Raw genomic sequence first — 25,600 nt, forward strand, 5'->3', positions numbered from 1 at the left:
GGTCAGCCAGTGTACAGCCCCCGTGGAGCAGTTGGGGTTAAGGGCCTTGCCCAGGGGCCCAACAGAGTAGGATTCCTCTGCTGGCTGCAGGATTTGAACCAGCAACCTTCCAGCCACAGGCACAAATAGCCACAGAGCCACCGCTCCAACCCTTAATGGCTGCACTAATATCTACCGGGGTACATCTGAGTATGTTTTAGCATTCGAACTCTCATATACCACACTTTTACTTGTGGTTGAGATGTACTGTACATAAGGCTATGGTGGTACTGTAGTTCCCCTGATGAACACCAAGAACAGCACTAGACATGACTGATGTTAATAAAGAAGACAAGCCTGTTTAAGCATGCATTATCACTAAGAGATTGCAATGTGGTGTTAAGATTTAGAATGTATGGCGTGTATCTACATATCATAAACCTTAGTAATCACAAAGCAGCAGACAACTCAGAAGAAGAGACACCTGAACAGGAAATGTTCAGCAAATCTCTCACGCAAAACCATTTAAAGAATTAGTTTGGATTATCTTTCCTTTTTGAGATGCCTAGATGATCAAAAAGAAAAAGAATTCGACCATACTTATTGTTTTAAATTAAACTATTTGTGAAATGGAAAGAGAGAAAAATTAAACTATTTTATTTTATTGAGCAGAGAAGTAGACAAAAGGCATTCAGAAAATGTGAAAAGATCAATGATCCACATACTGCATTGCATGCAAAAAGGCCACTTTACATACAGTACATGATGACAAAGATTGAAAGCAAAATAAATTACTGGTTATTTTACCTTATATCTCCTTTGTAATTTAGAATATGAAAGTTCCTTGGTCAGGAAAGGTACACCAGGCATGACTGGTGTAAACTGGTGTGAAGGTTGCTATAGAATTTTCTCTGTGAATTCTGAAGTTCTTGAAACCATTCTCCGGGATCAAATTTCTAAAACTGACGCACAGTGCCAGGTTCTATTTACATTTGCATAAGTAACACAACCTGCAGTTTTAAATCTTTTTTTCCAGTTCAAGAATATCAGTGTCTTACACTGGAGCTAGATTTTATACACACCTTTCAAAGCCTAAATTCCACACTTTTCTCATGACAATAATGAATATCCAGAATGAATAATAATATACTAGATATATTAGATCTAAATATATTTTATTTATGTACAAAGAACACAAATGTCAGTTCATGTCAGTCATTTGTCAATATTGACTTTGAGACCTGTTACATTTACTGTATATTGTATTGAATGGGATGTAATACTGTACTATACTGTATCTCAAATCAAAAACAGATGAAAAAATCTGAATGACCATTAAATATGGAATTAAATTGGGTATGAAAATACTAGATGTAAAAAGTGCTCAAAGAACAGGAGCAGGGAACAAATACTGGTCCCACATTTTTAAATAGTAAGATATCTAAGATTCCATACATCTATATATACATTTTCTAATTGTTTTTTTTTCAATACAGAGTCACAGGGGAACCAGCGAGGTACGCCCTGTAAAGGACGCCTGTCCGTTGCATACAAACACAAACGTAGCCCAGTCACACCAGGGCTAATGTTCCCCAAAGTAAAATAACCTACCTGTATGTTTTTTAGACTGTGAAAGGAAACCAAAGCACAATGAGAAAAACCCACGTGATCACAGGAAGAACATACAAACACCACATGTAGCTCCCCAGGAACTGAACTCTTCAGATTGACTTTTATTATTTCTGGTGCCTTTTGGCCAGCTATATACTCCTTTCAAAGTAAGTGGTGTAACAATGCTTTTAAGTCAGGTTAATGACATATTTTTTTAAAAAGGAGCCAAAACTACAAACCTCGGTACAATTAATAATACACTCTGGATATCTAGGTTTAGATCAGAACATACAAATTTCACATAGAGCTTTCTAAAATTAGACTTAAATTAAAGATGGCTCACTCAGTGTTAAGATTAACTTGGTCAAATTCCAGAGAATTGAGTATTTTTAAAAATATGATTTAAACCACTTAGACCTGAGTCTCAATAATAAATTGTGACTCTTAATTTTGCTCCAGGAGTTAAAAAATTAAAGCATCATTACTTGAGTCTTAAATTCTAGATCCCTCCCATAGGGTTTATATTAACTTTGTTTGACCAAACCAGGTCCTGAATTCAACACAGCACCCTGGTGCTGTGTGACAGCAGTGCTTAGCACTGTACCACCAATGCTGCCCATGTTTAAACTTCTCATTATCAAACCAAAATTATGCAAGGGGATTTTCTCACATCTTTAGTTACAAAGCGTGATCCACTGTTTGTCCATGACTGTGAATGGCAACCTCCTAAAACATGGGAACAATAAAAAAAAATCTAATGAATTCTGTTAGAGGACATCTTCCATTGATTGAAAAACCCCAGGAGGAAATATGAACTGTTGTTAAATTCTGTTAAATTCTTGCTAAACCACCCAGGAGTCTGGACCAGTTCTGTTGGCAGTTTGTGTGTGGCTCAATTAGGAGCTGATATTTCCTAATATGAATGCTGACCATAATGAAAAGAAAAGAAATCATATGAATGGCTACAGTATCAAAACATTTGTTTAGGAATTCCACTCCGAAGGGGATGTATATCAATCTATTTTTTATAATAGTGTAATTTAGTGTTGAGGCCTGGCCTCTGGTGGTGACATTGTACTGGGATGAATAAGAAATGGGGGTGCAGGCTGAGCCCTCGCACTAGGCCCTGCCTGGTTCTATTCAGCCTAGGCCTAATCTGCTTCAGCTCAGCTCCCCTGCCAAAGCTCCTCTCTCGCTGCTACTTTTTTTTTCTGTGAGAATTTTTTTTTGTTACTGTTTCTTAAAGAGCTCAGCTGGCTTCGTGGGACTGAAAAGAATCAAATTATTATTAAAGATTTTGTGGAAAATCCACTGAGAATGGAGCCTGGGGTAAGAATGATAGCATTGTGCCTCTTGTGGACCATTCCCAGCTTCCACTGGGGATGAAATAGTCAACTCTTTCTTTGTTTTCTTAACCCTTTCAATGGAAACAAAATAATATTTAGCTTTGCACAAAATACCTTCTTTTTATCAATTTTAATCCTTTATTTTCTTTTAATTCTGTCTTTTTTAGCATCCCTCCCTCTGGTAGTCTTGTATATTCACCCTACCTTCCACAATCAGCAGGGGTGGACAATTTAGACTGGTACAATAATGACCGGCCTGCAAACAGAGGAACAACCAAGGGATTATCAACCTTTTCAGGGCCAATTCATTTTCCCCTGGCCTGTGGTTAGAGAACACATTGACAGTGCACATTTCTTCAATTGTTCCTTAGATGTTAGTCAGTTCCAGGACAGATGTGTGTGTGCGATGGATGTGTGCAATATATATGAAACAGCTTATCAGAATATTACAAAATGTTCTGTAATGTAAAGGTTTTCCTACTCAATGTGAAGCTGATCAACAGTGTTGAATTGGGGTGAAAGAAGAGAAGATGTGCTATCTATCAGTAACAGACTTCATAATGAACTCACTTTTAGTGTGCATGACAGGTAGAGGTAGTCAGTCAGCCTGTTGGTCTGTAAAGTAATATAAGTTTAGACTCCAATCATACAATAGAAGAATTACAGGGAGGTCCATGCAAAAAGATGGCAGAAAAGTCCTGCTGTATGGGGTCACAATAAGCCAGATCACATTGACAGTTTTTATGACTCCTATATCTTTGCTCATGTTTTCCACACTTGGAAGCATACTAAAAAATACAAAAAACAGTCTCAAATGCATTTCATTTACAAAAATAAATATATCTTTCATTTCCTTTTTGCTTTAATCTGACAGTCTGTTAGAGTGCCACAAACCTAATCATCCCTTTTTTTCTGCCTCCATCAGTATGGATGCATGCCTATGAATTTCAATGTGCATCTGTGTGATTTGGGGATAGGGGAAGCTCAGTCAATCAAACTACCAAAATAACAGTTTGAGATCAGGTTCTAAATTAAGTCCCTCTGGATGTCATAAACACAGAGGGTTCTTTTTTTCTCCTTCATATTCTCCAGAAGGATTCTCTATTTTGCTTTCATCTCTCTGACTGACTGAAGACTCGGATCCCTGGTGGAGCTCAAAAAGCTTACATCAGCTCTGATACCACGAATGGCGTTTAATCAGCTCCATCAACAGCCAGAATACACACAGCCCTTCGAAAGCAGAGAGAGATAAAAAGGTCGGAGGTTCTGTCTGCACCATGCCACTCGGTACCGCAGGAGATTAACAGGATCTTACAACACCGACGCTTCTGTTTTCTGATTTTTCAGCTGTTTCACTGGGTACGCCACAAAACTGACACATTGAGAAAGTGCACACTTACAAACAGAAAGAAGAAAGAGTGTATCTTCTGTCTTCTCATTTTGAGCAAAGAAAAAAAAACACTTAATATGCTTGCGAACAACAGAAAATAAATATTTTGTCCAACTCCATTTTTTTATTACTTCTGGTTTCTGGTAAAGGATGACATCCACTGGTTCAGTCACTTACTTCAGAGGACCAAGAAAATCTACTGAACATTTCAGGTAACCACCAGAAAACATGAGCACACAGGGAGAAGAACTTTACCAATAAATGTCATTTTTAAAATAATATATTTTAATAATACCAGTGCTTACACTGTTACACTCTGTATATGAATCAGACTTACAGTATTGTATATCTTGTCAAGGAACAAGTCGAGGTTTATTCCATGCTGAAAAGAAGAAGAGAAACATAATTTTACTGCTGTGGAGCCTTCTTCAGGTGTGATATATAATGATATATCTTGTCACACATTTGAGTTGAATGGATGATTAAAAAATAATCATATAGCTTAAAATATTGATAATTTCGTTGTCTTTAATTCTACTACATCTTTGGTCCATTGTCCTTCCTTTAGTAATTCCGATTTTAACATTTCAATTTCCTGTAGAACAAAGATCATAGTCACTTAAGCCTGGAGGTTTTTCCCAAATCAAATAGCAATGAAATCTTGTATAAATCAGGACTCTGTCAGTGTTAATCTTTGAAGCTACATATGAGAATATTCCTGAACATTAAACATGGTATTTAAAAGTTTCAAATTTATTTTGCACATCCTTATTTTGAAGGTTTGCATATTTTATTTTTTATGACTAGATATTGTTATTTGTTGTCTGTCTTCCCTTTCTTACTGTCAACTGAATGATAACAGCTTAATCTACTTCATGGCTATCCTGGGATCAGACCAAAAAAGATGGTTTACTAGAGAACCCATGAGCTGATTACTTTCAAAGACCAAGTTGCACTTTTAAAAACGACAAACTAAAGCAAATTGGAGGTTGGAAAAATAAAGATATTAAGAAAATTTCATCATGAATCCTCAGTAAAGTATGTAAAAGAAGGCCATTGGCAACTTGAAATGAATAATTTAACACATTTCAAATAATTAAAAAAAGCTGCAACTGCATCAAGTAACATGTTAATCAGCTAATCCAAATCATGAAATTTTAGTAGTCAGTTTGTAGATTTGTGATGTTTTCACTCCCAACATGTGTCTGTCAACATGTTACATCACATCACATCAGTTTCTGGTCACAAACTGACATTCTCCACCACTAACTGTGCCTTATTATTCATAAGAAGAGATATTTCTGTCTTTTGTCTGTATACAGTTGAAGCACTCCAATTCTGAAAGCTGTTAATAAGTATAATAATGCTATCATAATTTCTTATTATTAGTTATGATTATATTAATATTGTGGTGTTTTTTAATTTGTTTTGAATGTGTTTCACTGTGTACATATTTTGTTAAATAGTCTGGGTGAGAAATAAACATTTTAGGAGGGTACCTCTGTATGTAAGGTCTATTTGCCTACATATTATACGATTTCAAAATGAAATGTTTTTCTATAGTATTTACTAACAAATATTATAATGCTTATAATGTAACTGCTATCACATGACTTATGATATGCCCCCCTAAAGTGTGTAAAATGTTAAATATTGTTCTTTTGGAAGTTTAAATGTGCAGATTTTTATTTTAAAAACTTGCTTAAGAATGTGTAACAGCCTTTAAATATAAAAATAATGAAATATTAAAAGTTATCACAGATAGAGTGGACATTGACAAACTATTTTACAGATAATGAGAAAGATAAATGATTTCAGCAAATAACAATAATGATATATGAGATATGTGGTTTACTTTTAACGTGTATTAACCTTTCTTTAAAGCTCAAGTTGTTTGTAGTGTGGTTAGAAATGGTCTTCTGTATGTTCTGGTGTGCTTTGTGAAGATTGTTACTACATGTTCATACTAGTCCAGTAAAATTGTAATACTTTGAACTGTTTTAAGTCTTTGAACTATGTGATCAGCTCCTTCTCCCCTTATTTGCAATAATTGGATCATCAAAGCAGCAATAGATCAGATTAATCTCCAAACACAATCCCAATAAAAGCTGCACTTTATTTTTAAATAAATAATAAATAAATGTACACCCTGGGGTAAATTTGTTTTCTTAAAGAAAGACCCTTACAAGAATATGTGTCCATATTCTTCTATTTTTCTTATTGCTTATTACTTATTGCTCTTTAATTTTGTTTATCCTAAAACAGTATTCTCTGTTTATTAATTGAAAATTAGTTTGCTTTGATACCCAATTACTTCAGGTTCCTTAGAAGTTGTGGGAGCAGTTAGTTTAAGTGAAGAGGATGCTGACAGGAGGTATTCAACCCTATTGCTGAGCTATGGTTCAGTACAACATCAGTTGAGGAACTGAATTGCCATAGGAGCTTTTATGATTAACAAATGTACTTAAAGAGTAGACTAAACTTTGGAAAAAAACTTTTTACAAATATCTTTGTGGCTATTTACACAGTTCTCTTTTGACAGAAAGCAAGGCTTACCAAGGCTGTAATATCATAGATACCACCAGTGTAATTCTACTGTTTCTGCTAGCAAGAAGACATGCATTTTCTCAAAGAAAAGTTATAAAAGTTATATAAAGAAAATTAAACCAATATTAAAATACTGAAAGCAAAAATATGCCTGTTATTACTCCATATAAATGTAAAGACACGGATCTTACATTGTCTCTGTCCAAATCCTAGCAGTTGGACTGGCTGATGGCACAGAAAAGAAGTGCAAGTGTTCTGAATAATGTTCTTGCAGATTCTGTGTTCAGATATAGGCCATTCATCTCAATCTCAGAATTATTTTACTCAAAAAAGAAGTTGCATGGATTCTACTGTATATGTTAAAAACTTTTCATATCATAAAATTCATCATCAAGGATGGTTTTCTGGTGTTAGATGATATGAGTTTTAAATTAAAAAAAGCTAAAAGGAATGAAAAAGGACAATTAAAATGCACTTAATTATTGATGGAGGAGAGTGACATCACTGAATGGTAAGGCATTATGTTAACTTAAAAAAAAACTAAATTAATTATTTTCTTAATTATCTTTCTCAACAGAAAAAGACACAATCATCAAAAGAAGTGTCCATTCATACAACAAGCAAGCATCTAAGCATTTCTGAAAAGAAATGTTGTCTATGAGGAGATCAATCATAAGTCATTCTGTATTAGAGCATGTGAGGCTGTACAGTACTGTATGGGAGTGTATTGAGAGGAATTTGGCATTGCACTGTCTCTTATTGGCACCAGTCAAAAGACACTTTCCTTCTGAAAACAAACATCAAGTCTGTCCTCCTTAATGTACACTGAATTTCTTCAACCTTTTGTTCGACTGAAAAGATGCAGATTAGTGTGGTATTATTTGACAGTACATCTGTCACTTTAACATCTGCTGCGCTGACATAATTGTCACAAATCTTTCCTTAAGAGATGTTAGAGCTGCAGTCATTCACCACAGCACTGCTTCCTGAGCAGCAAGTGTGGCTGAGCCAGCTCATGGACTGCTCTGTATGTCATTATAACCAGAGCGGAAAACCTACCTGTGGAGACGCGGCTTAGCTGGCGAAAGCCCAGAGTGCTGTATGCCTTGAGATGTGTCATCAGTTCAGCATGATTTCCACTTGTCTTGCATGTATAAACAGCAACTTTATCAGGAGACATGAAGACAGCTGCATTTAATCTAATGATCAATTTGTGGTATCTGCTGTTTGCAAGAAAACATTTAACTAGAGTGATGATTCACATTTCAGTGCTTTTTAACATAACTGAACAATAAAAGTGTTGCTGAGTTTTGACTGGGTGAAAGTGCATAAAATAAGCCTGATAATGAGGTCTTTAGTATGAGATACTGTATCTTCTACACATCCCAGTGAGTAGAACACACCCACAGTTCAGCATCCCCCAGTTACATTCAGGGGTGAATCTAAGCCCTGTTTTGTTAAATGTAGATGATTCTGAGCTCCACTCTGTTAGATGTACTTTGATATTAGACAAGCTTCAACTGATATTAATAAAGGCTTTTATAATAAAACACCTATCCCAGAACTATACTGCCATGCATTGAGTAGTACAATACAACATATTTTGTTTTAAACAATGACAATTAACTACTATATGCCGTATTTTGACAGTATTCCCTTTAAATATTAGTGTTTGTTTAGCATAAAATAAAAATTGCACAGACACACAGCTATTCATCCACAACAAATACTATGCAAAAGTTTATTTTGATGTTTGGAAATAAGTTACGATTGTATACAGATATTTTAATGCACTTTATTATTTTCGAGATGGTATGCCATCATGTTAACTGTTGGTAATGTGATTAACTTTACACTGGATCATTAGTGTAGCATGTGTGTATTTAAAAAAGAAAAAAAAACAAGCATTACACAAAGTGTTTTTTTAATTTGTTATTATAAAGTTAACATCTATTAGCCTAGTACAGACAGTAGGACACACGTCATAACAAGTGTGCCATCAGTGAAAAACAGACATTGAGGTAACCGTTACAGTGGAAAAGTAACAACACTGTCCCAACAAGTTATTCTTTCTGCAAATATATACTCTTACTAATATATACATTTCTTGTAAAATAAATAATCATAAAAAACATCAGACTTTAGAAATTCAAAAAAAGCCACAAACTAGTTTGTACAAAACTTTGGATTTTAAGACATGCAGAATATTTTTCAAAAGGAAACAAACAAAAAAAAAAGTATAAAATAGACTACAAACTTAAATGTAGTACAGTAGTTTTTAAAATTAAAAGTGTTGCTTGCTGTTGTGACACATTGGATGAATCATAACTAGTGATGCGAAAAGGACTGCAAATACCTGCCATTGCAAATATTCTGATCTGGAGCTCATTACTGAAATCTGAGTCTCAGTATAGTTCCAAAGATCTGATGTTCATAATTTTGTCCTATGGAATGTGCAAAAAAGTGGATAGGTCTTGTTTAATTTAAACAACCAAGCCCACATGACTGAGACAAAATGAGCAATCAATGCATCTGCTTGTGATGTGAAGCCACCACAGGCACAAAGATGTACAGATATTAAAAAGTACTTTTAAATGACTGATGTTTGACAGAACAAAAAAATAACCTGTTACATAGCACAATAATCTCGCAGTATTTTTTTTTATTTGGGAGTATTAGATCTTTTTTATATCTGAATGTGAATTGTGAATTTCGGACAGGATTATACATACAGCATTGAGAGCTGGAAGGCATTGAAAATCAGATTTATAATGTTCTTAAAATATTTGCTGACAGAAAATTTGAATAAATTGGTATAAATGAAAGCAACGTTCTACCTTGTTTGAACTTGTCAATACTGTTTACAGACAGAATCACGCATTAAATCATAACCTCGTGAACTGCCTCCAGTTTAGAACCATTACCATCATACTGTCACAAACAGGCAACACTTTTAAAATATGTCTATCTGGTTAACATATACACATTATATATGAAAACTGAATTAGTACAAAACTTCACATCATTTCATTTTGCTCAAAACTATTTCTACACAATTTCTTTCATAGAAAGAAAATATAGTTTTATAATGTATAGCAATGGCTGGATAGCAGCATTAAAGTGGAAGATATCTGAATTTATGCTTGTCATTTTGTTTTCTGGGAAATATAGCTTTTCTGGTCTGCACGATGGCATGTCTGGTCAGGTAGTGTATGACTATTTATGAGCTATAGGAATGGGCCCAATGCAGTGTGTTTTACAATAGTTCATCACTGGAATGCTCGGAATTAAGTTCAAACAACCATATTTGGCAACTTCTTTTTCCATCTCTACAATTATGCCAGGATTTGCAAGAGTAGAGCAGGTAAATATAAGGGAAGACGTCTCTGTTCATGTTGTGGTTAAAAAGAAACAAATGGCACAGAAATAAATGTATACACCTTAAGAATATATTCACAACATTAGACTTTCATACTTCAAGTTCCATTGAACTATGTCATAAATTAAATTGTTTTTTTTTTCAGGTACCACAGAGTAAATTTTCTATTGCAACAAACATCTTTGGAAATATGAATTCCAGAGTCGGTTTTAACCGTGCAGTGCTCTATTTCATTACAAAAATAAGATCATGGAGAGACAGTTTAAATGCAGTTATGAATTAAAGCAAATTGTAAATATTCCCAATTACTCACGTTTTCTGATTCTTGACTCATGTGTTTCCCTTGCATAATAATGGGATAAAATGCATGTCATAGTTGTGCAATATCCAGGCATAAATTCAAGTCAATAATCTGCCCAGGCAAAAGGACTTATTGATTACATTTTTGACTGCTAGCAAGATTTTTAACTTTTCCAGAGTAACAATAGTACATTAAAGCAGGTTCCTGTTGAATCATTGTCATTGTCAAGTCATCACTGCTCACTTATATTCATAATTTGATTCAGTTTCTGAAATATATCAATTGTCAGGCTAACGCCTCTTATTAATAACCACCCATGTAATTAGCAGTAAAGATTTAAAAGATACAACCATTTCTTGCACTAACTGAACTTGAATAGGATTTAGAACAATTTACAATAAACAACTGTTTCATTCACCAATCATGGACTTTTGTTCCACTTGTGTTTTTACCATTGTAGTCCTGATTTGTTCAAGTACATTGTGTTAATGCGGTTGTTTGACTGTAGCAAAGTGGAAAAATCTTACCCAATGGTTAGTAACTGGTTAACACTATGTTTAATACAAACCAATATTCATTCATGACTTTAAACTAAACTCAACAATCAAACTCAAGAACATTTAAGATCACTAAGTTCAAAAGAAAAATGATGCAAATCAGGAACACTTATACTGTAGATATATTTTATCTCAATAGTTTCTAGTGGGGAAGCATAGTGTAGTGGGTAAGTCTCTGCACTCATTAGTGGTGTGCTATGAGTTAAAGTCCCTGTTGCAGACACAGCTGATGTACCTTGAAAGAGGTTCTTTACCCCTATTGCTCCAGTCCACCCAGCAGTGTGAATGGGAACCAGTGTTTGCTGATGGTAGGCCCATGGGGGGAGTCTTGTGCTCTCTGTTCGCTTAACGCCATGGAAAAACAAGGATAAAATCTGGTCTGGTGAGTTGTTGTGGCTCGAATATGGAATTACCTACCTACAGTTTCTAACTAATTTTGAGCAAGAAATAGTAATAGTAGTTAGTCCTTGAAAGTACAAGCACATAATTTATCTTGCACAAAAGATATCGAAAGCTGACCTCTGCATTCTGAGGAAGTCTGACCTCGTTTAATTATGTACAAGGAATGGGCATATTTTTAAGGATAAATAACTAACCTCAATGCACTTTGAAAACTAGAAGCATGTTCCCAGAAACTGTCAAAGATTATATTGGACCTTGCTGTATTTTTACCAAAAGGGAAGACTTGTACAAAGAAAACATTTACATTTTCACAATTGTAGGCCAAGCATTGTTACGCTTTGACTTGAACAATGACTTAGATGCTTCCTAAGGCAGTGCCACATTGGAATGCTCAATGGAACATGTCACAGAAACAGCTTTTTGTGATAATTGTTGGACATTTCAGGAGCGTGAGACATATTTCCTGCCGACCCATTCAATGTCTCTCTGAAAATCCATAAAAAAATCTCCTAGATCCTTTACAGTTCCTTTCCTGCAATTTAGAGAGTAAACTCAACATCCTCATGGGTACTAGGCTTATCAGTTCGCAAGAATATAATGCCATTGGGCTTTCAGTTCAGAGCCTCTGAGAGCCATGGACGCCAACTTTAAGCAAAGCTGAACATCCATAACCTTTGCAGAAATTAAGAGCCATCTTGTATGTTGGTTAGTTTCCTTTGATGGACATCATGACGAAGCATCCTAATAGCAGGGTTTCAATGAGTAAGCCACTGAGGAAACTGTTCTCTGGCTGCATTAAACCAAACCTTTGCCCAGAGAGACATCGATGAGCACCTCAGTCTCAAACTTGCGGCTATCTGTTTGTGTTTATTTTTTCTCAGGGGTAAAAGTGTGACCAGATATAGGAGCTGTTCTTAGGCTCGTTATTTACAGGTGTGAACATCATAGATGCGGACACACTCTTGACAGCTCACATAGCAGCACCAGTGGAAAATACAATGGCATTTCTCTTTCCGTTTCTCAGTTCTTGTGTTGTGGCCTCGCCCACAGCACAGCAGGTCACATCCGTCGATGCCATGGGATGTGACATTGCAGATCCGATCCCGGGTGCCAAATGATCCTGTTTCCGTGTTGGGTTCGCAGAAGTTGGGGGAGCTCTCATAGTAAACCAAGTCACGCTCAGTGGGTGGCTTGAAGAAGGTGTACTTGGGTCTAAGTGTCTCCACCCAGCCCCTGGATTCCCGATGCTTCTCCACGACCATCTCTGATGCACTGTCGTACTTGTCCTTCAGGTAGTCCCCGATCACACGGAAATCTGGCTGAGACCACCAGCAGGTTTTCACCTCACAGCTGCCCGAGAGCCCATGGCACTTACACTTCAGGTGCAAATGATCATTGATAGACTGAAAAAAGAAGAACCCAACAGATGAGAATAGGTGTGTGGAAACCAAATTCTTCATTGTTTCATGCTGACATTTTTGCCATGTCAACTGCTATTGAACTATGGCCTTTCCTATGCAACACTAATGCCTAGCTTCTGTCCCACTAGTTCCTTTATGGTGCTCTTCCTTTGCAGAGATCCGCCACATTCTGATATTATTGAATCACCATGAACAAATGTTATATACTCAATAACAGACGTTTGTCCATTTTGATCAGGTATACAATCCATTAGTTTTCTAACCACTGTATTCAATTTAGGGCCACAGGAAGCAATGGGTGCATGGCAAAATACACCCTTGACAGCAATGCCGGTCAATTGCTGGACACACACAGATACAGACATGCACGCACCCACACCAGGGCTAATTTAGCCAGAAGCCAATTAACCTACCAGTATGCTTTTGGACAGGGAACACAGAGTGGACAAGCAAACCAGGAACTAAACACGGGGCCCCTGCACTGAGAGGTAGCAGCGCTAACCACCGCACCACTGTGCCACCCTCGTTATAGTTTATTTTTCTACCATTTTAAAGGCATTAAGCTACTCAATCTCGTCATATCCTCCACACACGTACAAACATGATATGAGAGAAATATCATCTTATAGTAGTAGTTTAAAAATTGTAGGTTTATTGTCATACATATTGTAATGTTATGTCTATGTTTTCTTTTAAAAAGGCCTCCAGGGAAAAAGAAAGTCTCACAGATGTCAAGATTTTGGTTAATTTAATACAACAACTGGTCCTTATGAATGGGTAGTGAGGGAGTGCTGCAGCATCTGTGTTACATAACAGAAGATCTGAAGAAGTATGATTTGGAGAATTGGCAGTTTTAAATAGGAGGTAGCAGAGAAAGATGAAGATGAAATTATAAAATGGGAGTGTAAATGAAGTAATATTTATTAGTTGCTATTTCTATTTGTGAAAGATATTGATAATCAATATTACCTGATTCTTTAAGAAAGGTTTAAGGGTTGTTTGATCATTAAGCAATGAACAATCAAATGAGAGGGCGGATCTCAATTGAACCCTTTACTATGTTCTTGTATTTTTTTAGTTAAAAAGTAAGTATTTTGATGAATTATTACATTGTTAAATTGAAAAGATTCGTTTTGTTTTATGCCACAGGTAGACACGAGTGCGTGAGATCGTGCGGGCAGTAACTCACCGTACGTCCCGCCTCATTGTTGTGACGGTTCATGGCGGAACGAGCATCAGGGCGGTTCTCTCTGGCGTCAGCAAACTCTCGGGACACCATGCTCCCGAACTCGGCGTCTTCGCTGCAGCCTCCCCATTTCCATCCCTCGCCAGGGGCGCCCTTGTGCCGTGTGTCACAGCCGCAAATCGTGGCGGAGCCTTCGGCGCAGGACCGCGTCACAGCAAAAGCCACACCCGCAGAGGCAATAGCATGTACAAAAGCTGACTCTCTGGTGGCTGAGACAAAGCAAGAAAGGAATATACATTTTTCATTCAAGGAATCTTTCATTGTTTTGTAAAGCCTGTTAATTTAATTTTAAAAATAAGCGTATAAACAATATATTCTGTCAATTATAATTTCTATCAGATATAACACAAACACAGTGTTATAGATGCTATTATAATTATAAAGGATAAAAGGGGATAAATACATTTATTTTTATTTACCACTTTTGTTCAGAACAAATCCAAAGTCTTGAGTTTTTTTTTGCAAATGTAAAAAGAGTTACTAAAATGCATGCAAAATGTTCATGTTCAAAAAGTTAGTTTTAAAACATACACAACTACTGTACACACTGAACACACATTGTAGCTCTAATCATTTACTCTATACAATAGAAATATAAAACAGCAAGAGTCCACAGCAGAGACTTACGCCCAGAAACCTAGTTACTAGAAGAGTCTTAACTATTGCTCTGCATGATCTTTTAATTTGCTAATTTATTAAATCATACAGTCATTTGATTTATAAATCAATCTGAAATGTCCTTCTTGAGATTTTGAAAAAGTGGTTATAATTACTGACCGAATCTATGTTTAAAAACATAAAATGTCAGAGTCATACTATTGTAGAAGTGTGTGGTTACAGAAGCAGTATGGGCCTTTCAAGTATTTGCTTTCTCATAACTCTCTCTTATGGATCATATAGACTCATAAGGAATTATTGTGCTAAATACAATAATCTAGTGACAAATTCATGTGTGTATTTGAAAACAACTAAAAAACTAGATCAGCAGAAATGAGGAGCTGAAGAAGAAAGAAAATATAGAAATAGATATTACAGTGGGTTACTGTACTGGAATATTGAGATTTCAGTATACGAAGCCCTGTAGTTCCCCAGTCCAGACCTCCGTGGATTGCATTTGGCCTTAGTAAGCACAGTTTTGAGCAATCATCTCACTGTCAAAGTACTTAGTCATGCACTAAGTAAAAAAAAGGGTGATTTTGGCTCATTGCTGAACAGAGGCAAATTCTTGCTGGACATTTGAACAAGTATGGACAGCCAGAGGGGCATCGGCTTCCGATATGATCCTTCCATCTCATTTCATAACCAAGAGGAAAAACCAATGTGGATTTTTTAAGGCAGATTAACAGGATACAATGATAAATTTGTTAAAATGGACAAGTCAATCACATGCAGATCTACCTCAGCACCATCATTTCAAAATTAGCTACATATCAAACACAAACACCTCCTTTCGCATTTGTCTCAGGCATCCCCCCTCCATGCATCTGTATCTCCATCTTGCAGCTACCCCTTGATTCACCCAGTTGGAATGGGGTTCAAACTTCCTAGTGCTATGGCCAGGAGGCTACCTATTAACCAAGTGGGTTGAACCAAACTTAACTCAGCAAGTATTCCAAATATTCAAAAAGCATTCAAGTCTTGGACGTTGTTGTCCCTAGTGAACTATGTTTTAGAAAGGTATTAAGTACTGTAGGTGATACAGTATGTGAGGCTTGACGTACAATATGGCATTTTGTTAAATAAGGAGAACTCAGTGGCTGGCTGACATCAGTGACAGGTGAGTCAGTGAATATTTGGAACATTCACGTCCAAGACTATAAAACATCATTGACAGAACTATAATTAAGAGGTTAAATTAAGCTTTGAAAGGTTGGGCAACTGAGTATTAGGCTTGTCTGGGAAAGGAGAAACATCATACAGTATAATGAATTACTGGATCAAACATTTGAAGAAATCGGCAAAAAACTTGTAAAAGATGAACAAAATATTACGAGTTTACTATTCATTTTTATAATCTATGTGAATATGCTTTGAAGTTGGGTAGATGATTACCTGGAAGCATGCCTGTTGTAAATAGCTTGTTCCAAAATAAGCAACTAATTTTCAGACTATTTAGTAGAAACACATAATATAAGCAATATAAGCAATTTTAGGTTTAAAGGAACAAATATATACAAGCACTTTTAAAGGGAAAAGGGATTTTGTATTATGTTAAATGCCACATCAGAGATAGAGGAAATGGAACAAATTTTGTGCTCTGAAAAAATGTCCCAATGTTGTTTGGTAAAAAAAAAAAGTCAAATGATTATGAATGGGGTGTAATGTGATTCCCTTCATGATTGCATAACTCACATTCAGCTGTCAAGCCACAGTTCCATTGTCTCTGATGTTTTCATGTGTTTTTCTTTTAAATGAGGAAGGAGTTTGACTATTGGTTTGATGGCCAATGCAAGGAAAATAAATGCTTTAGACATTCTGTGAAATCCAAACTTTGGCCAGTCTGTCATGAGTCAGATTCTGTTATTTTCATTTGACAAATCTGTTTTGCTATTGTGCTTTGTTTAGATTTTGTTGTTTGCAGTGGATACAAGATGTAGAAATTACTTCACAGGGAGTTTTTAACAATTATCTTAGCCATATTTTGGAGATGATAGTTATGATGCACAGCATAGACTTCATTAACTTTTTAATCCTTTAGAACTTTAGAATGTTCTCTGAAAATATAAGGCCTTGTAATGTTTTTTTGTTTGTTTGTCTGATGTTAGGTAATTAGCTATTATTAATCTTATTGATCTGATGATGATGTCTCCCAGTATAGAACTTCTAGCTCTTGACCAAAACATACTGCTACAACCTTTGCAGAAGCACAGGCAGAGACAAAAAGATTAAGTGTCTAATCTCCAACATGTTCACTGCCACCTGCCCCTTTTTCACTATGCATGCCCAGAAAGGTTATGCAATCAGCGTTTGGCTTTTGGTGAAAACACTGCATGGTCACAAGTCCCTGGAAAGTCACATGAATCTGTGTTTCTTTGATATTAAAAGTACTTTTGAGCAAATGACTTCATCTAAGATGACCCCAGAACACTCACAAAATGTACTGTGAAGTATCACAGTTTTATTGGCATGTGTAACTAACATGTGTAGTGGAATAAGCAGAGTAATGGTAAATAAAAATTATAGGTTAAAAGAAGAACTAGAAGTGAAGCGAGATCATTTGATTGAAATAAATAATATTTAAAATCATAGCAAAAGTATTTAATGCTAAAAGTACAACATCCTAGAAAGATTCTTATGTATTAGATATGCATAGAGTGAGAGTGGTGTAACATCCAAATACTAATATTACTGCCAATGAATTATTTGTCCAATTTTTGATGAATGCTAGGCCAGATCTTAAGTGGCAGTGTCTAGTCTATAAGCTGCAGCCTGTTTTCCGAATGGGCTAAACCACTTAGCATTCCCTAGCATGAAGTTACTTAACTGAATTCAAATGACTTTATTTTCTAGGGCATGAAATACTAAATAAACAAAAAACTTTGAGATTCTACCTCTTGGTTCTGACAGTGATAAACGATAAATCACAGCATGGAATTTTATAAAAACAGCACAAACTAAAACGACTTTAAAGCTTGACTAACAGCCTTGTCAGCATTATTTCATTATAATAAAAGAAATGCTCAGATTCCCTTGTCTCAAAAGCTTTGTTCTATACTTGCACAATTGACTTTTTAATTGTTAATTAAATTATGTCACATTATTTTCTCACCAGCAGAGGTTTCTAATGATTAATTTTTCTCCTGGCATTGCCATTGGGTAAGAGGGTAATATGCCGTAAATCAAGAAGGTGAAGAATCCAGAGCCCCAATCTGAAAGAGCGTGGTTGGGACCCCCTCAAGAAATGACAAAGAAAAGGGATGATAAGGAAGAACGAGAAACTGGTAGAAAAAAGGAAAAGGAGATTACAGCTATGAGGTTGAGAGAAAAGTATCCAACCAGAAAGAGGCGGGACTCTGGCCTACCTGAGAAAGGAATGTGGTGATCTGCCTAAGTGGGCTGATGGTTTGTGACAGTCCCCCCTCTGCTCCACTTTGCCCGGTTGGTATGGCAAATCGTCCTATTACCTGCTGGGGGCATGAATCCCTCTTTGTGCTGCCACTGTCACGCTGCATTAGTCCGACAATGGCCCCAGATATTTTATATGAAATTCGCTCTCGCCAGTGATTAGTGGGGACCAAGTTAAGTCATAGCAACAGAGAACTATGCATTAGCTGGGCCCTGGTTGTCGGCAGACTGGGAAATCCCTATTCAAACGGTTTAATAAAACAATCTAAAGGGCGTGTGAATCGTGAAAAGTGCTTTCTCTTCAGCTTAATCTCATGGTTGCAAAGATATTGTGCTCCAAGCAGGGCCCAGCAGGGTGTGGGCTAAGGTCCCCCATCAACCCCATTTACTGCACCCCTTCTTTCTTTCTTAAAGCAAGTTAATGATATACCGGTGTGCTGGCCTCCCCCCGGAATGGAGAAACATGCATTTTATGAAAAGGAAGGACCTCCTATCACATCCTAAATGGTAACAGTTTCTCATCTAAAGGTCAGAGGTTATAACCTGCATTCCCTGACCTTTCCTAGCCTGGTTAAGTTGATTATTACCATACTGAAACAAATTAAGTATAGTTTTCTTCATAAATTGAATGATTTTCTACTCATGTTTTTATTTACTAATTAGAGAAGTTAATTGCACACACAGAGATGTTGATGCACTTGTCAATTTTTAATAAATTTTAGTTATCAGGAATTGCACATAATATTTTTATCCATATAGAGTCACATGAAGTATAACAGACCTTCAGAATAATTTAGTCTGTTTCTACATTTTTTAAATGCCTACAGAAACAGTTTGAAATAGAAGTAAAAAATTAGAAGAAAAGACAACATATGGTAGAAATTAGAAAAAGGCCACATACAGTATATGAATAAGGATCTCTAATAAAATTATCTACTTTATGGAAAACAGGACTGCAGACACATCTAGCCATTTATGCCCTTAGCTTAATTAGGGCAGAGAGAAGATCCTAGAACATCTGATGTAATTGCAGATATGCTTCTATATTACGGTATAACTGTAATATGGGGAAATGCCAATTTCCTTATTTTCACCCTTTTCACTTTAATATTTTGTGTTTTTTTGTCTTTTACATAATGTCAGAATTACCTTAAATTCATCTTTAATTTACCGTTGCGAAGGAATTACAACTTCCATACTCGGCCATGTTTAGTGCAAGAGTGCTCTGACGTACCCTGTCACTAACTATTCCTCTGTACTTAAGCCTTTCTGAATAACTCCATTGACAACAGCAAGTGGTCCTTCAAGTTAAAAAGCTGAGTATCAAGTCAGGTGGATCTCAAAAAGGGCCTTTCACAGCTTTTCAGTAAAGGCAGCCAAAGGTAAGGATAAACAAAGTAAATTTTCCATCATTTTAAGCTATCAAACCACATGGCATAGTATAGTTTTGGCCCAAATTACCCTGTTGTGCATTAAAAAAAAACTGTCAGACTTTCTGATGAGATTTTTAAAATGTCTTACTTAATAGTAAGCAGTTGTTACCTGTTATAAGTAAATAAGGTCATTCAACACTTAGAAGAAAATGGCACTGTACAGCTTTTTCTCAAGCAGGGACATAATCAGTTCCCTCTTCATATTTGTATTTGTTGAAATATCACAATAGTAAAAAAAATGTGTTTTATTTGAGTTTTGGCATCTGGCATTAATGGTAACTTGACACAAAAAACACAACAGTATATTAACAGACGGTTTAAATTTCAAAAGTGAAACTCATACTTAACAAAAATGTGTCCTTGAACTGAACAAACATCTCAAACTCACACAAACAGAAACTTAGACTAATTACATAGTTCCTTTACGTCACTTCTTGCTTGTATCAATTGCTCATATCCTCCAGTAAATGTAAATGGCAGCTGTTTCAGTTTCAGAACATAATTTTACAGTCAGGGGTGAGTCAATATGATTACAGGAGAGCAATTTATTTATGAGAGACATAAAATAAATAGCTCTTAAGCACACTAATTAATTCTGATTTGAAATTTAGTCCTAAAAGTCACACAGCAGGCCATCCAACAGGATTATAAGAATACACATATTGTCTTGAACTGCTAGTGTTTGTGCAAAAAGAAATGCACAGGCAACACACCTGCAAGTAGCTGAACCTGTCACAAAGTAGATTCCTTGAGCAAATATTTTGACACTTTTGTTCATATATATGAAGAGATTGCGATACGCACAAACCCCTCAGGAAATGGTATGAAATGGTCAGACTGTGAAGGGAATGGAAGAACTCAAACAAGTTTATATTTGACTGAGATGATTTGGTCTTGCTACATACTGTAGCTCTATAATTAGAGAGTCATTTATTCATTCATTAAATGAATGGCATTGTATTTAAAAATGCAAGAAATGTAATAAACTTTGGAGAAACATAATAGGCAGGTGTGAAGATGCACACATAAAGAGCTTGCCTCTCATTTCTCTTAAAGTCCCCAATTAATTGTGGAACTACAAAGACATGCTTGAGGTAATACTGATACCTTGTAAGAATACCCTATCTGATGTTTTATTAGGGCATTTTTTTAATTGATGGAAGGAAATCTGGGTTTAGTTTAAAATATGGCATATATGCTTACTCTATGCGAGAATTCATTTTCAAGAATAAAAATACAGTAATACAAAACTACTCCAACCTACATGTATGTTATGTAAAAAACTAGATTCCATACCGTGTCTAGCCTAAGGCCTCTCCAGAGAAATGAATAATACAGGAGTGTCTGTGTCAGTATGTGAGATAAAACAAGGGAGTCTATGTGTGTGAGAGAGACATTTGTCCAGGCTTTAGTTAATTTTGTAAACTTTATAGACTTCTGTTGCTAAAATCTGAAAAATAAAACATAAATAAAATGCAAATATATTTTCAAAATTCAGACATTGTTATGACAAATTGAATAGCAGTGAGCCAGATATATTCAAGCTACAGTGTTGTGTAAGGATTGACGGAAGACATATACACAACACAAGCCATAATTGTTGCTGAATAAATAATACTGAAACAAATCGGTTCTTGTATAGACATTCTTATTACCATATGTACACAAAAGGTAAGAACATAAATACATTTGACATTAAATACCAAACAATGAAACATGAAACCCAAACAATCCTTACAGAGGTAATGTTGATCATTCTCATTCTCTTTTATGGAGAGTGAAAATCAATTCCAGCAATTCTGTCAGCAGATTGAAGTTTTTTACTAAAACCTACCTGTTCACCCTCATCTACACCCCGTTCAAATCAGAAGAGGAGTGAGGGAAATTTGTTATAATAATTCTTTTTTCAGTTTTAAATTTACAGAATTAGTGTAACAGTTATTCCACTTTTGAGTCTTCAATATTGGCTTCAGTTTCTAAAATATTTGCCAAACTAGGAGAATCGGTCTACCAGTGTTAAAGCAAAAACCCTTACAGGCACTTCAATGCATTACAAAGTGGCATGTGAAAACAAACACATTCACTAACATGGCAGACAAACAGACAAGCTGGCACAATGCAGAACCACAGATACATACAAGCATCAATCAAGTTAAATTAAATGAAAACTGCTACTACTAAGCCCCATCAAAAGGATCTGTGCAAGACTCATCCTTGGCCACAAAGCACGTAATCCGGCTACTATGACCTTTAACATTATTAGGGGCCGTGGTGACCTTAATCCAATCAAATTGATTAGCTAAAGCTGAGACCCTAAAAGCTGACCTCACCCCCCTCCTTATTCCACTCAGGCCTCTGCTATTTAGGACTGGCAAAAGCAGTGGGGGATATGTGGTGTATTTACACCACAATGGGGCAGCTCTGTGAACCAATATCATTACAGGCCTACTTGAGATCAAGCCTGCTCCATCAGTGTAACAATCGCTCAAGAGTTCATTAAGGGCAATTGCCTCCCCCCTTTCCATCCTGGCTAACGTTAGTCTTTTCTTAGACCAGATGACAGGCTTAGAGTCAGGCCCCCTTTTCTGGTAGCTTATAGGGATAACTGTAGTAATGCACTAACTAGATGCCTTAAGAACTGAAAGGTATTTATAGCAGCTGTGTATTGTTGGGCTCTAGCCCTGTTTAAAGTGTTAGAAAAGAACCATTTCGAGGTTTAAACTCCCCTCCCTGCAATTCAATGTGCACTAGCATGTTTGGAAGCTCACACACTTTATTCAGCAGTGTTTGTCTCAAGGAGATGGAAGTCAGAGCCTAATTGTTCACCAGCCACCACCTCACAACTTTCCTATGTCACAAAGAGCTGATAACAAAGCAATAGCTGTAAGTGGGATTTTCTTTATCAAGCATTCTTCAAGGGACCACGCACAAAAGAACAAAGTAGGTGTCTGCATATCGATGGTATCACTTAAGTACATATGAGCCTTTGTATGATTCTCTCAACAAAAAAGCAGCATATTATCTGTTAAAGGTTACACTAATAGCATGACAGTATGTCTGAATAAGGAAAGAAAAGATGCAGTGTTTAACATTTTTATCTTGGGCACCTTCTATTTTTCTTCAAACAACAGAAATATTGGACATTGATGCAGTGATATAGTATGCAGTATACTTTCTCAATAAACTTTACAGACCTGTACAAAATTGAAAAGGTGTCTCTGTTTTCTTTTTTCCACTGACGGTATCTGATGGATTGTCCATGTAACAACACAGATTTTATATTCTAAGCTCAATATTATTCCCCCAAATCATTGCTGAAAGTGACCTAAATAAAAAGATTTGCACTTTTGGAGAATATTTAATCATTTTAAATGTTCTTTTATTGAATCAAAATCAGGAGACATTTTGAGCCACACTAATGTTTATATTTTTGGAGAATTTTCCACTGGTGAGCCATCACAAAGCCTAGTACATACAACTTACAAAAAGGCTGTAGAAAACAGGAAAAACTCTGAAAATGATAAACAGGAATGTTTAATGTTTATAAAAGCACTGCCTTTGATGCAGATAGTCCACAGCCTAGGAGCCTGATCATAGTGACATAAATGCACAAGATTATGTTTGAGTACAATTAGAAAAACAGTCATTTATGTAGGGGGAAGCCTGTCAAAGGTTTCAAAGGTCTAAAGAAAGATTTTAAAATTAGTAGGAAAAACCTGAAGCCATGGTAGCTGTAGGAATAGGAGCAGTATAAACCTTAGTGTCCATGCACTGACTTCTGAACTTTTTGATCGTACAGCATATTCAGAATGTTTTGGACATACCAGTGAACAGAGAATTAAAATAATCAGTACTGGCATTTCTCAAAGTGGTATTTCTCATACACTGTCAGGATGGAAACAACTACATCAATGTCAGGTACTGTATAGTTTCTAAATGGGTCCAAATGTTATCAGTAAAGAAATGGAAATTCACACCATGATGTCAGAAGGTAGACAGAACTTTGTATTTATTTGCCGGGATATGTGGTCCCTCAGGGGTCAAAGAGGGGTTGAACTTTGGGGAAGAGAGAGGATAAATGCTAGACTCCCCAGTTCCATCAGACTCCCCAGTTCACCATTAGCATGCAATATTGGATTAAAACTACCATTCCGAAACCAAGACTCCAAGTCTATATCTATCTGTGATCTGGATTCATCAAGTTTGGCACTCAACTGGTTTAGTAGTGACTGGGTTGGAAGGGATGGAACTGTTTTTTTGGGTCGTTTTTGGCAGAACATCGACCAATGAAACTTATAGAGCCGAGATACATGACTTCAGTCATTGCTACCTCTATGGTAGGGCATTGTGGATCATGCAGTGCGTCAGGCTGCTTGCCATTGTGAGTATCAGAGTGGTCATAGCCCTCATGTATGAGATCATAGTCCTGAGGCTGCACTGGTGATCTCAGGTGATCCATATTCTACAACTCCAAATTGGGAGAAAAAAGAAACAAGAATAAAGGAAGAAAAAAACAAACAAACAACAAATACAAAATGTTAAAATACTGTAATTTGCTGTCAATTTACATCTACGTAAACAGAATCAAGAGATGCAAGATCTATAATGAGCAAAATGGGAGTCTCAGTAGTCTACCTGGGGTGTGTTCTGTTTATATTAGGCAGGTCCGCTGTAGAAAAAAGCCCTCCTGCTTTACTCTAGTGCGGTCAGGGTGAAAACCACAAGCAGCCTGCTAAAGTTCATCAGCTCTTAGGCTTGACCACAACAGTGACACCTCTCATCACTAACTGAAATAAAATGCTGTGCAGAACAAAGACGGGTATAAAGTAGGCCAACAAAGATTTAAAGTACATTGTAGGAGCAGGGGTGGATACTGTCCAAATGGTGGTTTGCACTGGTGTTTTATATCTAATGTTGGGTAGGTAAATCTGTATTATTTAAGATTTTTTTTGTTAGATTAACAGTGCACACTGCACACCACACCATTCAGTTTATTTATCTGTCAAAGCATGTGTAAATAATGATATCTCACTCACTTCAAAGCACATGAACATTAATCAATACATGATTAATTCTATAAATTATGTGAATAAGATTGAATAATAAATATGTGAATATATGCAGGGAACAGGTTTGGCCATTCATGTTGAAGATGCTTTCAGTACCGTTTGTAGCTCATTTGTGGCTTTTCTGCTAATACATGTATGCATAGTTTGACACATGAGTACAAAACAGGATGAGTTTTGATATATTTCATCCTTCAGGCTAATATTAAAGGCTTATTAACAGCCCTGTACTCTGAGAACAGTTCCATACCCCTTGTGCATTAATAAAATCCCACCGTGACCCATCTCGGTTTTCTCTCGGTTTAAGATTAAGTGAATTTACATTTTTGCTTTGCTTTCTATGTTAACACATTTCCTTATATTTAACATTAATGGAACATTAGAATGTTCAGTAAATAAGTCTGCTGTTATTATTGGGTTTGCTGCTATTTTAATTTATTACTTCTACTTCTATTACTGCTAATTCCAACACCCATTCTGTATGCCATCACATACCACACAGCCAGAGACATCTGTGATAAACTGGGAAGGTAATATACAGTATAGAAGGTAGAAAGCAGGGAAAAAAACAGCTCAGGAAGGAAAATCAGTGACATACCGTACTGTATAATGGCATATACTGTACAGTTCTGCTGTTAACAATAATACTACCTCTTTTGCTTATAGTATTTGTTTAAGTAAAAGTTATTCTGCTTGTAGTAGTTGTAATAATAATGTATATTTTTTTACTATACATAATAAATCCTCACTAAAGACTTAATATAGATATATAAAGATAAGAGAGTTCAATATAACAAAGCAAATCCTTTTCTGATGTTTACATCATATTTATAATGACCTAAAATTGACTTATGTCC

General features: G+C 36.1%; 1 protein-coding gene across 1 annotated transcript in view; it reads right to left on the reverse strand.

The window, feature by feature from the left end:
• Nucleotides 1–8,635: 8,635 nt before the first annotated feature.
• Nucleotides 8,636–25,600, reverse strand: part of wnt3a (wingless-type MMTV integration site family, member 3A) — a 51,927-nt gene continuing 34,962 nt past the window's right edge. Inside the window, exons 3-4 of the mRNA XM_006634180.3 lie at nucleotides 14,123–14,388; nucleotides 8,636–12,915 (exon numbers count right to left, since the gene is read on the reverse strand). Of these exons, the coding sequence (XP_006634243.2) occupies nucleotides 12,436–12,915; nucleotides 14,123–14,388 (746 nt within the window). The 3' untranslated portion in view covers nucleotides 8,636–12,435. The remainder of the gene's footprint in view (nucleotides 12,916–14,122; nucleotides 14,389–25,600) is intronic.

This window comes from Lepisosteus oculatus, chromosome 6 (assembly GCF_040954835.1).
Source record: "Lepisosteus oculatus isolate fLepOcu1 chromosome 6, fLepOcu1.hap2, whole genome shotgun sequence".
In the NCBI taxonomy this organism is placed as follows: domain Eukaryota; kingdom Metazoa; phylum Chordata; class Actinopteri; order Semionotiformes; family Lepisosteidae; genus Lepisosteus; species Lepisosteus oculatus.